Source organism: Rhinoraja longicauda, chromosome 27, assembly GCF_053455715.1.
Source record: "Rhinoraja longicauda isolate Sanriku21f chromosome 27, sRhiLon1.1, whole genome shotgun sequence".
NCBI lineage: Eukaryota > Metazoa > Chordata > Chondrichthyes > Rajiformes > Arhynchobatidae > Rhinoraja > Rhinoraja longicauda.
Window position 1 is genome coordinate 2649340 of NC_135979.1, and position 13289 is coordinate 2662628.

General features: G+C 47.5%; 1 protein-coding gene across 1 annotated transcript in view; it reads right to left on the bottom strand.

Moving 5' to 3' along the window:
- Positions 1-11836, bottom strand: part of LOC144606728 (discoidin, CUB and LCCL domain-containing protein 1) — a 70142-nt gene extending 58306 nt beyond the window's left edge. The window contains exon 1 of the mRNA XM_078423057.1: positions 11726-11836. Coding sequence (XP_078279183.1) covers positions 11726-11807 — 82 coding nt within the window. The 5' untranslated portion in view covers positions 11808-11836. The remainder of the gene's footprint in view (positions 1-11725) is intronic.
- Positions 11837-13289: the final 1453 nt, after the last annotated feature.

Below are 13289 nucleotides of genomic sequence, written 5' to 3' on the forward strand. Positions count from 1 at the left end.
GCTATTCCAGGTGCGGTCACATCAATCTCCACGAGTAGTAGCTCTACTCAATAATTAATGTCTGTCGTCTCTTCTTTGCTCTGGTTTATTTTCACCCACATGTTTACACCGTAATGTTGTATCTGAATGCATTCAAGAGAGAGCTAGATAGAGCTCTTAAGGATAGCGGAGTCAGGGGGCATGGGGAGAAGGCAGGAACGGGGTACTGATTGAGAATGATCAGCCATGATCACATTGAATGGCGGTGCTGGCTCGAAGGGCCGAATGGCCTCCTCCTGCACCTATTGTCTATTGTATCCTTATTGTTTTGATGTGCTTATGCTTTATTCTTAATTGTTAACTGTAAGTTTGTGTTGTCATTTGTGAGCGGAGCACCAAGGCACATTCCTTGTATGTGCACATACTTGGCCAATAAACCTATTCATTCGTTAATGCCTTGTTTTACTCACATAGCACAAAAAGTAAGGAAATTTGTGTTTGGTAGATTATTTCTTTGTTGTAACAATACTTCTTGGCAATAAATCTTATACCGTTGGAAAGCCTGTTTATTTCCCTTTTAAATGGTGCCACATTTGTAAGGAACATGCATTTGTGGGATGAGCAGCAGAGCTGAGTATATGGGTTGCGCCCATGAAAAATGTGCCAAATCTTCTCTGCCAATGCCAAACAGCTTATTCTGCTGTTGCTATTGACTCTTGTTTTGAGCTTCTGGTACCCTCCAGGTGCTGACAATCAGGTTTGGCAGCATCTGTGAGCATGGGCCCTGCTACAGTGGTCAGTAGGTGTCTGCTCCAAGAATCGGCATGCCACGTTTGACTGATCTGGATAGGGCCCGTGCGATAGGGCAACTTCAAGCTGGTGTTCCGCAAAACCAAGTTGCGGCATTATTTGGAGTGAGCCCTAGTACCATCTCCAAAGTGAAGGCCAAGTTCCATATAACAGGGGATGTCAGAGACAGGCCGCGAAGTGGGCGTCCCAAGAAGACGACACCTGAAGAAGACCGTTTCCTCACCCTGTCAGCACTTAGGAACCGTAGGCTGTCTTCTACAGATTTGCAGTCAAGGATTGCAGGGCGATATGGCCGACGGCTCTCTGCCTAGACAATTCGGAACAGACTGCACGCAGCCGATCTCCGGTCTCATAGGGCTGCCAGGAGGCCTGCCATGACTGCCCTTCACCGTCAGGCCCGTTTGCGCTGGTGTCGGCAACACGTGCACTGGAACCTGAACATGTGGAGGAACGTTATGTTCAGCGATGAGTCCAGATTCTGCCTACGGCAGTTGGATCATGGGGTCAAAGTGTGGAAAAGACGCGGAGAGCGCTATGCTGATTGCTGCACCGATAGAGTAACATCTTTTGGTGGAGGCAGTGTGATGGTGTGGGGCGGCATCTCCCTCACTGGAAAAACGAGGCTTGTCATCATTGGAGGCAATCTCAATGCAGAGAGATATCGAGATGAGATTCTGCAACCAGTAGCAATCCCATATCTCCACAGTCTGGGACCAAACTCTATCCTCCAAGATGACAATGCTCACCCCCACAGAGCAGGGTTTCTCAGAGACTACCTCCAGAATTTGGGAGTGGAGAGGATGGAATGGCCTGCCAGCAGTCCTGACCTCAACCCCATTGAACACTTGTGGGATCAGCTTGGGCGTGCTGTTCGTGCCAGAGTGACCAACACAACCACGTTGGCTGACTTGCGACAAATGCTGGTTGAAGAATGGGATGCCATCCCACAACAGTGTGTGACCAGGCTGGTGACCAGCATGAGGAGGAGGTGCCAGGCTGTTGTGGCTGTGTATGGTTCTTCCACACGCTACTGAGGCTCCTGTTTATTAAATGAATAAATTGTTAAATTGCCAATATGTCTTGTTTCTTCAGACTTCAATCATCCAATCCACCAAACAACACCGAACAAGAGTCAATGGCAGAATAAGCTGTTTGGCATTGGCAGAGAAGATTTGGCAGATTTTTCATGGGCGCAACCCACATACTCGGCTCTGCTGCTCATCCCACAAATGCATGTTCCTTACAAATGTGGCACCATTTAAAAGGGAAATAAACAGGTTTTCCAACGGTATAAGATTTATTGCCAAGAAGCATTGTTACAACAAAGAAATAATCTACCAAACACAAATTTCCTTACTTTTTGTGCTATGTTTAGATTTCTGCATTCAGTCCCCTTATCAATAGACAGTAACATTCTGCTGGCTCTACCAATTATTTGCTTGTCCTTGCACTCAGACACAAGATCACTCTGCAGCGTGGGAGTGACAAAGCTGTACGGCACAGAAACCGGCCATTCGGCCCATCTTGTCCCTGCCGACCGGACCACCCGGAGAAAACCCCACACAGTCAGTCACAGGGAGAACGTGCAAACTCCGTACGGACAGCACCGGGAGTCAAAGTCAAACAGTGGTCTCTGGCGGTGAAGCAGCAACTCTACCGCCGTGCCACTGTCTTGCCCTGCTTTAAAAGGTTTAGATGGATGTGGGCAAAATGCGGGCAGGTGGGACTAGTGTAGATGGGGCCTCTTGGAAGCCATGGACAACTTGGGCCGAAGAGCCTATTCATAAGATTATGAGTGATAGGAGTAGAATTGGGCCATTCGGCCCATCAAGTCTACTCCACCATTCAATCATGGCCGATCTATCTCTCCCTCCTAACCCCATTATCCTGCCTTCTCCCCATGATCCCTGACAGCCGGACTGATCAGGAATCTATCTATCTATCTCTGCCTTAAATATATCCACTGACCTTGCCCTCCGTGACAAAGAATCCCACAGATTCACCGCCGTTTCCTTGAAGTGTGACCACAACTCATCCTTGCAGACATTGGATGGCAAAGCAGACGCGGGGGACAAGTGAGCAACTCCAGCTTCTGTCTCATTAATCCAACTAGTCCCCTTCCCCCCCCCCACTTCCCATCTCCCATCTCCCCCCCTCCACTTCCCATCATCCCCCCCACACTTCCCACCCCCCCCCACACTTCCCACCTCTCCCCCCCACACTTCCCACCTCCCCCATACTTCCCATCCCCCTCCCCCCACCCCCCATCCACCTCCCCCCATCTCCCCCCCCACTTCCCATCTCCCCCTCCCCACTTACCATCTCCCCCCCACACTTCCCATCTCCCCCCCCCACACTTCCCATCTCCCCCCCCCCCACACTTCCCATCCCCATCCCCATCCCCCCCACTTCCCATCCCCCCCCCCACTTCCCATTCCCTTCCCCCCCCCACTTCCCATTCCCATCCCCCCCCCACTTCCCATCCCCATCCCCGCACTTCCCATTCCCATCCCCCCACAGTTGCACCCTCTGGCTCCTTTGATAAAGCCCAAGATCTTGTACACTTTTGTGAAAGCCTTACACTGCCACCTTCACAGATTTACTGAGTGTATAATGCAGGGCTATCTGCTTGCTGATAAACTAAATAGCTCAGTGTGTTTGCATTGATTAATAATTCGGTGCATTTCTCACTTTAACAAGGGGTCCAGTGTTTGCTTCCGTTTAGCCAGCCAGCGTCACACCACGCATTATTCTCCCAACAAGAGCCCACTGACTGAATGTAACTGAATGGGCTGTTTAATGCTTGGAGATCTTAACCAAATAACCTCCTCCCCTCACTTGCCCTTTCCTCCACCCCTCTGTCTTAACAGGAACTGAAACGCACGCATTATTGGCAGCCAAGGGCGAACTAAATTACACTTGAATCCATGTAGTCTCATTCTGGTCAGATGTTGCTTGTGATGGAGTCAATGTGGCCCTTGTGTGTGTGGACATGAAGGGGGAAATGGTAGCACGCACACTCAACAGAGTGTTCCTGCCAGTAAACCATCCAGCTAGCAGATCCTCAGACCGAATTCCTCCCCCTGCTACAGTCAGGTCATAAGAGTCAGTGTGGAAACAGGCCCTTCGGCCCAACATGTCCCAGCTACACGAGTCCCACCTGCGCTTGGTCCATATCCCTCCAAACCTGTCCTATGCATGTACCTGTCTAACTGATTCTTAAACGTTGGGATTCTTAAACAGTCTGAAGAAGGGTCTCGACCCGAAACGGCACCCATTCCTTCTCTCCTGAGATGCTGCCTGACCTGCTGAGTTACTCCAGCTTTTTGTGAATAAATACCTTCGATTTGTACCAGCATCTGCAGTTATTTTCTTATACTTAAACGTTGGGATAGTCAGTTGGCTGGGGGAAGGTGGATTTTATGCTGCTTTCCCGAGGCAATGTGAAATGTGGATGGAGTCAATGGTAAGGGTGCGTCTGGACTGTGCAATGGACTGGGACACATCCACAACTCTGTACAGAAGGCTGTGCAGGCCAAGCCAATGGATATTTTTAAGGCAGAGATAGATTGATTCTTGATTAGCGCTGGGTGTCAGGGGATATGGGGAGAAGGCAGGAGAATGGGGTTGAGAGGGAAAGGTAGATCAGCCATGATTGAATGGCAGGGTAGACTCAATGGGCCCAATGGCCTAATTCTGCTCCTATCATTTATGAACTTCTTGCAGTCTTGGGCAGATCAATTAATGCCAAGCAGTGAAGCTGCCCAGAAGACAAAGAATTTATCAGTAATATGTCCCAATCAATTACACAAGCAAAAATATCTTCCCCTTTTCTCTATTGTATTTGAGTTTGACGTGATTGTGTTTATGTGTAGACTATCAGACCTGTTTGGATAGCATCCAAACAAAGCTTTTAACTGTACCCCAGTACACATGACAATAATAAACTTTAGAGATACAGCGTGGAAACAGGCCCTTCGGCCCACCGAGTCCGTGCCGACCAGCGACCCCCCCCGCACACTAACAGTATCCTACACCTACTAGGGACAATTTACGATTTTTGTACCAAAGCCAATTAACCTACAAACCTGTACGTCTTTGGAGTGTGGGAGGAAACCGGAGAAAACTCACGTGCTCACGGGGAGAACGTGCAAACTCCGTACAGACAGCGCCCGTGGTCAGGATGGAACCCACTTTGGCGCTGCAAGCAGCAATTCAGGGGGTATGGGGAGAAGGCAGGAACGGGTCAGACAGCATCTCTAGAAAAAAGGAACAGGTGATGTTTCGGATCGAGACCCTTCTACCCCTTGGTTGAAGTGTACCTTGATCAGACTTTGCTGGCTTTACCATGCACTAAATGTTATTCCCTTATCATGTATCTATATACTGTAAATGGCTCGATTGTAATCATGTGTTGTCTTTCTGCTGACTGAAACACAAAAGGTTTTCACTCTACCTCAGTACATGTGACAATAAAACAAACTGAAACTTAACTGAAGTAACTCCTTCAGCACTTTGGGTCCTTTTGTGTAAACCAGCATTTCCAGTTTTCATTTCTACAACCAAAAGCACTCAATTGGGCAGCACGGTGGCGTAGCAGTAGAGTTGCTGCCTCACAGCGCCAGAGACCCGGGTTCGTTCCTGACTATGGGCACTGTCTGTACAGAGGTTGTACGTTCTCCCCGTGACCTGCGTGGGTTTTCTCCGAGATCTTCGGTTTCCTCCCACACTTCAAAAGACTTGCAGGTTTGTAGGTTGTTTGGCTTGGTTAAAGTAACAATTGTCCCTAGTGTGTGTAGGATAGTGATATTGTGCAAGGGTCGGCGTGGACTCGGTGGGCCGAAGGGCCTGTTTCCACGCTGTATCTCTGAACTAAACTGACTGTAACCTACTTTGAGGTTGCGAAAGGCGCCAGTCAAATGAAAGTCTCACTTCTATCCCTAAACATCTTCACTGCAATGAATGAAATAATGAATGTTTTCAATTGAAAATTTCAATGGTACAAAGCGACTTTGAAGCTGCCAAGATAATATTCAAGTGAATGCTGTAAACAATAAGTGTGGGTAATCTTGCCAAAGTGCTGATCAACAACACAATAAATGCAATTAACAGATTTTCTACTTACATTCTTATAGCAATTACATTGGTGTTGCTTAGCAAATCTAAAATTCTGTCTCCTTTCTCTGTTCGTTTACTTATTTATCTATTTATTCACTTCTCTATGTTCTAGTAATCCCTGTAAAGCGTCTTTGAGTGTTTGAAAAGCGCTATATAAATGTAATGCATTATTATTATTATTATTAAAACATCGGTTTCAGGTGAAGGGGGAAAGATTTAATAGGAATCTGATGGGGTAACTTTTTCACACAAAGGGTGATGGGTGTGTGGAACGAGCTGCCAGAGGAGGTAGTTGAGGCTGGGACTATCCCAACATTTAAGATGCAGTTGGACAGGTACATGTATAGGACAGGTTTAGAAGGCAGTGGAGGCCAATTCTCTGAATGCATTCAAGAGAGAGCTAGATAGAGCTCTTAAGGATAGCGGAGTCAGGGTTTATGGGGAGAAGGCAGGAACGGGGTACTGATTGAGAATGATCAGCCATGATCAAATTGAATGGCGGTGCTGGCTCGACGGGCCGAATGGCCTCCTCCTGCACCTATTGTCTATTGATATGGGCCAAACTCAGGCAGGTAGGACTAGTGTATCATATCATATCTATACAGTCGGAAACAGGCCTTTTCGGCCCTCCAAGTCCGTGCCGCCCAGCGATCCCCGCACATTAACACTATCCTACACCCACTAGGGACAATTTTTACATTTACCCAGCCAATTAACCTGGGACATGTTGACCTGTGTGGGGAATTTGGGCCGAAGGGCCTGTTTCCACACTGCATCACTCTATGACTCTATATCCCAAAACAAATATTGGGGTTACAAACATTCGTTCAAATGTCTTTTATTTTGCAGTGCCTTAAAGGTAATCGGACCTCTGACATAATAATAATTATACACAAGGACAGATCAACCTCACAGCGCCAGAGACCCAGGTTCGATCCTGACTACAGGTGCCGAGTTGCAGAGTTTGCTTATTCCCCCTTTGACCCCGTGGGTTTTCTCCAGGTGCTCCGGTTTCCTCCCACAATCAAAAGACATGCAGGTTTGCAGGTTAATTGGTTTGTAAGATGCCACAGAGGCCAAGTCTTGGATATTCTTGCAGTGGAGATTGGCAGATTCTTGATTGGTAAGTGTGTCAGAGATTACGGGGAGAAGGCAGGAGAATGGGGGAGAGAGAGAGAAAGATAGATCAGCCATGATTGAATGGCAGAGTAGACTTGATGGGCTGAATGGCCTAATTCTGCAGCCAGAACTTATTAACAATTGGTGCTCTGTAAATTGTCCCTCGCGTGTAGGGAGTGGATGAGGAAGTGCGATAACATGGAACTAGCGTGAACGGGTGATCGATGGTTGGCATGGACTCGGTGGGCCGAGTGGCCTGTTCCCATGCTATATCTCTAAACTTAACTAACAAACTCTGGCATATCGCCACTTGGTGACCAGATGATCAATTTGAGAAATCTTAGTTTGAGGTATAAATACTAATCAAAAACAAGTATCACAAAATGCTGGAGTAACTCAGCAGGTCTGGCAGCATCTAGGAGAGAGAGAATGGGTGACGTTTCAGTTCGAGACCCTTGTTCAGACTGATCTAAAGACAGTAAAAAAAAAAAGTGGCAACTTCTCATCCATCCGAGATAATGGCCATGGGAAAATAGACAAAGTGCTGGAGAAATCAGCAGGTCAGGCAGCATCTCTGGAGAAAAAGGACGGGTGATGTTTCTGATCGGAACTCTTCCTCAGACCCAAACCCCACCCGACCAAAAAAACTTAATCGATGCTTTCTCTCCAGAGATGCTGTCTGACCCATGGAGTTACTCCAGCATTTTGTATCCATCTTCGGTACAGCCCAGCATCGGCTGTTTCTTCCTACACACTAATTGCCATGGGATCTTTGCATCCGGCAGGGCATAGTTTAACTCGAGGATATTTGGAACTCACTGACAGAGGAGGTATTGGAGTGAATACATTTCGAAAATTGAACAGAGGGCAGTACACAAAGTGCTGGAGTAACTCAGCGGGTCAGGCAGCATCTCTGGAGACCATGGATAGGTGACGTTTCACAGAGTGCTGGAGTAACTCAGCGGGTCAGGCAGCATCTGTGGAGAACATGGATAGTTGACGTTTCACACAGTGCTGGACTAACAGCGGGTCAGGCAGCATCTGTGGAGAACATGGATAGGTGACGTTTCACAGAGTGCTGGAGTAACTCAGCGGGTCAGGCAGCATCTGTGGAGAACATGGATAGGTGACGTTTCACAGAGTGCTGGAGTAACTCAGCGGGTCAGGCAGCATCTCTGGAGAACGTGGATAAGTGACGTTGCGGGTTGGGACCCTTCTTCGGACCCCTTGTCCCGACCCCAAACATCGCCTATCCATGCTCTCCAGAGATGCTGCCTGACCTGCTGAGTTACTCCAACACTTTGTGCCCATCTGTGCAAATGAGAATCTGCAGTTCCTTGCTTGGGCAAGGAACAATAGTGTTCAGTAACAGGCCCCTCAGTGCCAATCATGAGGCCAAGTTGAACTAATGTCCTCCGTCTGCTCGTGATCCATACCCCCCCTCCTTGTACCTGTCCAAAAACCTCTTAAATGCCACGATTGTATCTCCTCCCACCATCACCCCTGCAAACGTGTTCCAGGCACCCACCAGTCTCGGAGTAAGAAACCTGCCCCAAACATCTCCTTTAAACTTTGCCCCTTTCACCTAAAAGCTATGCCCTTTAGTTTAGAGTTACAGCATGGAAACAGGCCCTTCGACCCACCGAGTCCGTGCCAACCAGCAATCCCCGTACATTAACACTATCCCACACATACTACGGACAACCTACAATTTTACTGTAAGCAATCCTTCTGCAGTTGTCCAGGGCCCTAGTGAGACCGCACCTGGAGTACTGTGTGCAGTTTTGGTCTCCAAATTTGAGGAAGGATATTCTTGCTATTGAGGGCGTGCAGCGTAGGTTTACTAGGTTAATTCCCCGAATGGCGGGACTATCATATGTTGAAATACTGGAGCGACTAGGCTTGTATACACTGGAATTTAGAAGGATGAGAGGAGATCTTATTGAAACGTATACGATTATTAAGGGGTTGGACACGTTAGAGGCAGGAAACATGTTCTCAATGTTGGGGGAGTCCAGAACAAGGGGCCACAGTTTAAGAATAAGGGGTAGACCATTTAGAACTGAGATGAGGAAAAACTTTTTCAGTCAGAGAGTTGCGAATCTGTGGAATTCTCTGCCTCAGAAGGCAGTGGAAGCCAATTCTCTGAATGCATTCAAGAGAGAGCTAGATAGAGCTCTTCAGGATAGCGGAGTCAGGGGGTATGGGGAGAAGGCAGGAACGGGGTACTGATTGAGAATGATCACCCATGATCACATTGAATGGCGGTGCTGGCTCGAAGGGCTGAATGACCTCCTCCTGCACCTATTGTCTATTGTATTAGCCTACAAACCTGTTCGTCTTTGGAGTGTGGGAAGTAACCGGAGAAAACCCACGCGGTCACGGGGAGAACATACAAACTCCGTACAGACAGCACCCGTAGCCAGGATCGAACCCAGGTCTCTGGCGCTGTGAGGCAGCAACTCAACTGCCGTGCCACCGTGCTGCCCTGTATTTGACATTTCCACTCTGGAGAATAAAGTTCTGACTCTACTCTATCTTTGCACCTCATAATTTTATACAATTCTGTCAGATTTCCCCTTAAAGTATCACATCCAGATCTATATAGAATCCTGCTGAGGAAGGAACTGATGGTGCTGGTTTACACCAAAGACAGACGCAAAATGCTGGAGTAACTCAGCGGGACAGGCAGCATCTCTGGAGAGAAGGAATGGGTGACATTTTGGGTCAAGTCCCTTCTTCAGACCAAGTCAGGGGAGAGGGAAACTAGAGGCATGAAAAGGTACAGAACAGTAGCGAGAGGCGGTGTTGGAAAATTCTGGAGAGTGGAGGAGAACTTCAATAGACAATAGGTGCAGGAGTAGGCCATTCGGCCCCTCGAGCCAGCACCACCATTCAATGTGATCATGGCTGATCATTCTCAATCAGTACCCCATTCCTGCCTTCTCCCCATACCCCCTGACTCCGCTTCATAAGTGAGGAAGAACTTCATAAGTGATAGGAGTAGAATTAGGCCATTCTGCCCATCAAGTCTACTCAGCCATTCAATCATGGCTGATCTATCTCTCCCTCCCAACCCCATTCACCTGCCTTCTCCCCATAACCCCTGACACCCGCACTAATCCTTACCAAACTAAACTTCTTCAGAGTAGGCAAACATTGAGGAGATTTCACAGGGGAGCAGTCTAAATGTGTTGGAAGGAACTGCAGGTCCCAACTAATAGTAACTCACTTCTGTTCCCCTCCAATATGAAAACAAAGCCACCTCCTTCAATTGAAGATAGACACAAAATGCAGGAGTAACTCAGCGGGACAGGCAGCATCTCTGGAGAGAAGGAATGGGTGGCGTTTCAGGTCGAGATCCTTCTTCAGGCTGAGAGGGAGACACAGAGATTTGAAAGGGTAAGGTGTGAAAAGGGCCACAGTTTAAGAATAAGGGGTAGGCCATTTAGAACCGAGATGAGGAAAAACTTTTTCAGTCAGAGAGTTGTAAACCTGTGGAATTCTCTGCCTCAGAGGCCAATACTCTGAATGCATTCAAGAGAGAGCTAGATAGAGCTCTTAAGGATAGCGGAGTCAGGGGGTATGGGGAGAAGGCAGGAACGGGGTACTGATTGAGAATGATCCGCCATGATCACATTGAATGGCGGTGCTGGCTCGAAGGGCTGAATGGCCTCCTCCTGCACCTATTGTCTAAAATGAGAGGGGGCAGGAGAAAGTGTAGAATAGATCATGCGGAGACACAAAATGTTGGAGTAACTCAGCGGGACAGGCAGCATCTCTGGAGAGAAGGAATGGGTGGCGTTTTGGGTAGAGACCCTTCTTCAGACTAGATCATTGTTAGTTGGGGGAAACGTGCAAAGATTAAAAATTGAATCAGGAGGACTGTCAATGGTCGGAGAACTCGGATGGGGGAGGGATGGAGAGAGAGAGGGAAAGCAAGGGGTGACTTTACTCCATCATTCATTCATTCACTCTCATTCACTCTCATTCTCTCTCATTCTCTCTCATTCTCTCTCATTCTCTCTCATTCTCTCTCATTCTCTCTCATTCTCTCTCATTCTCTCTCATTCTCTCTCATTCTCTCTCATTCTCTGTTCGGGGTGAACCAACACCTGCAGTTCCTTCCAACACATACACGTCAGCCTTCAAGTGAGGAATGCCTTCAGCTACAAACGGTAATTATCACTCATGTTGGATTAAGGCAGAAACTTCTAGCGGGGGAGGAGGAGGTGGGAGAGGGGAAGCGAGCACACAACAATCTCTACTCCCAAACACACACATGCCAGATTGCACGAACTTCTCCAAAGTTTAAAGGAATCTGCAGACTTGTTGCACTGATAGCAAGCACCCTCTTTACAATGTGTGTTATCCCAGTCTGTCAGGACTTTCAGTCGCTGCCTGTCCACCAGGCTTGTCGCTGCTAAATCAATCACCACTTTTTCTTTTGCAACACCTTTACCAGTTAATTATTAATCGGCTTAAAGTTGCTTGTACGTTCTTTGAAAAGCCCCCCAAATGCTTAATTTTTTTGTTTTGTTTTGCCTTGAAAATAAAACCCCCCATTGAAAGTGCTGTAAGATTATTTATCTTGGAGATTGTTCCAAGTGCGTGTATGCATGGAAACAAAATAATACATGCAATCCACAACTTCCACATAAACAGTCACTGGCCCAAAGCACAGCATCTATCTACTCACCGCCTTGCCCTTGCACAAGATCTAGGAGACTGAGCGCAGTGGAGAGGGCGAGCAAGCGGCACAAGTTCAACGCCACCGACATGTCTTGCCGGAGTCAGTCACTCACTCACACAACACACAGAGAGAGAGAGAGAGAGAGAGAGAGACAGAGAGAGAGAGGCAGCGCCCGGCACTCCCTCCTCCCCCGCGGGTTGGTCACTCCAAGTCTCAGCGCCCTGTAAATGGCCTCTCTACACATCAATCATTTTGTTTAAACTCTGTCCAGGACTGAATTGGGACAATATCCAGGACTCAATTATCAAAACAATAACCAGACTAAATTAGAGCTCTATTCAGGACTCAATTAAGACTCAATCCAGGACTCAATCCAGGACTAAATTAGTACTCTATCAGGACTCAATTATCAAGACAATAACCAGGACTAAATTAGAGCTCAATTCTCAGGACTCAATTCTCAGGACTCAATTCTCAGGACTCAATTCTCAGGACTCAATTCTCAGGACTCAATTCTCAGGACTCAATTCTCAGGACTCAATTCTCAGGACTCAATTCTCAGGACTCAATTCTCAGGACTCAATTCTCAGGACTCAATTCTCAGGACTCAATAACCAGGACTCAATAACCAGGACTCTTTATCCAGACCTATAACTCTATCCAGGATTAATCCAGGACTAAATTATGACTCTATCAGGACTAAATTATGACTCTAACCAGGACTAAATTAGGACTCTATCCAGGATTAAATTATGACTATCAGGACTCTATCAGAACTCAAACCAGGACTCAATCATGACTCTAACCAGGACTAAACTGCTCTAAATTAGGCAAAGCCACAATGATTTGGATTGATTATATTTTTACAGCACATGGAGCTTGTTTCTTAAATGTGTGGGAAGGAACTGCAGATGCCGGTTTAAACCGAGGATAGTCACAAAGTGCTGGAGTAGCTCAGCAGGTCAGGCAGCATCTCTGGAGAGAAGGAATGGGTGACGTTTCGGGTCGAGACCCTTCTTCAGTCCCGAAACGTCACCCATCCCTTCTCTCCAGAGATGCTGCCTGACTCACTGAGTTACTCCAGCATTTTGTGTCTACCTTCGCTTGTTTGGTCAAGTTACTTTGGTGCTGCTGTTACAGAGGTTGTCAGTGCCCGGACTGACGAAGGCTAGTGTTCCAGTTTAGTTTCAGTTTAGTATATTGCCACGTGTACCGAGGTACAGTGAAAAGCTTTTGTTGCGTGCTAACCAGCCAGTGGAATGACAATCCACGATTACAGTCGAGCCATTTACAGTGTACAGACACATGATGAAGGGAATTACGTTTAGTGCAAGGTAAAGCCAACAAAGTCCGATCAAGGATAGTCCGAGGATCACCAAAGAGGTAGATAGTAGTTCAGCACTGCTCTCTGGTTGTGGTAGGATGATTCAGTTGCATGATAACAGCTGGGAAGAAACTGTCCCTGAATCTGGAGGTGTGCGTTTTCACACTTCTGTACCTCTTGCCCTGATGGGAGAGGGGAGAAGAGGGAGTGGCCGGGGTGAGACTGGTCCTTGATTATGCTGCTGGC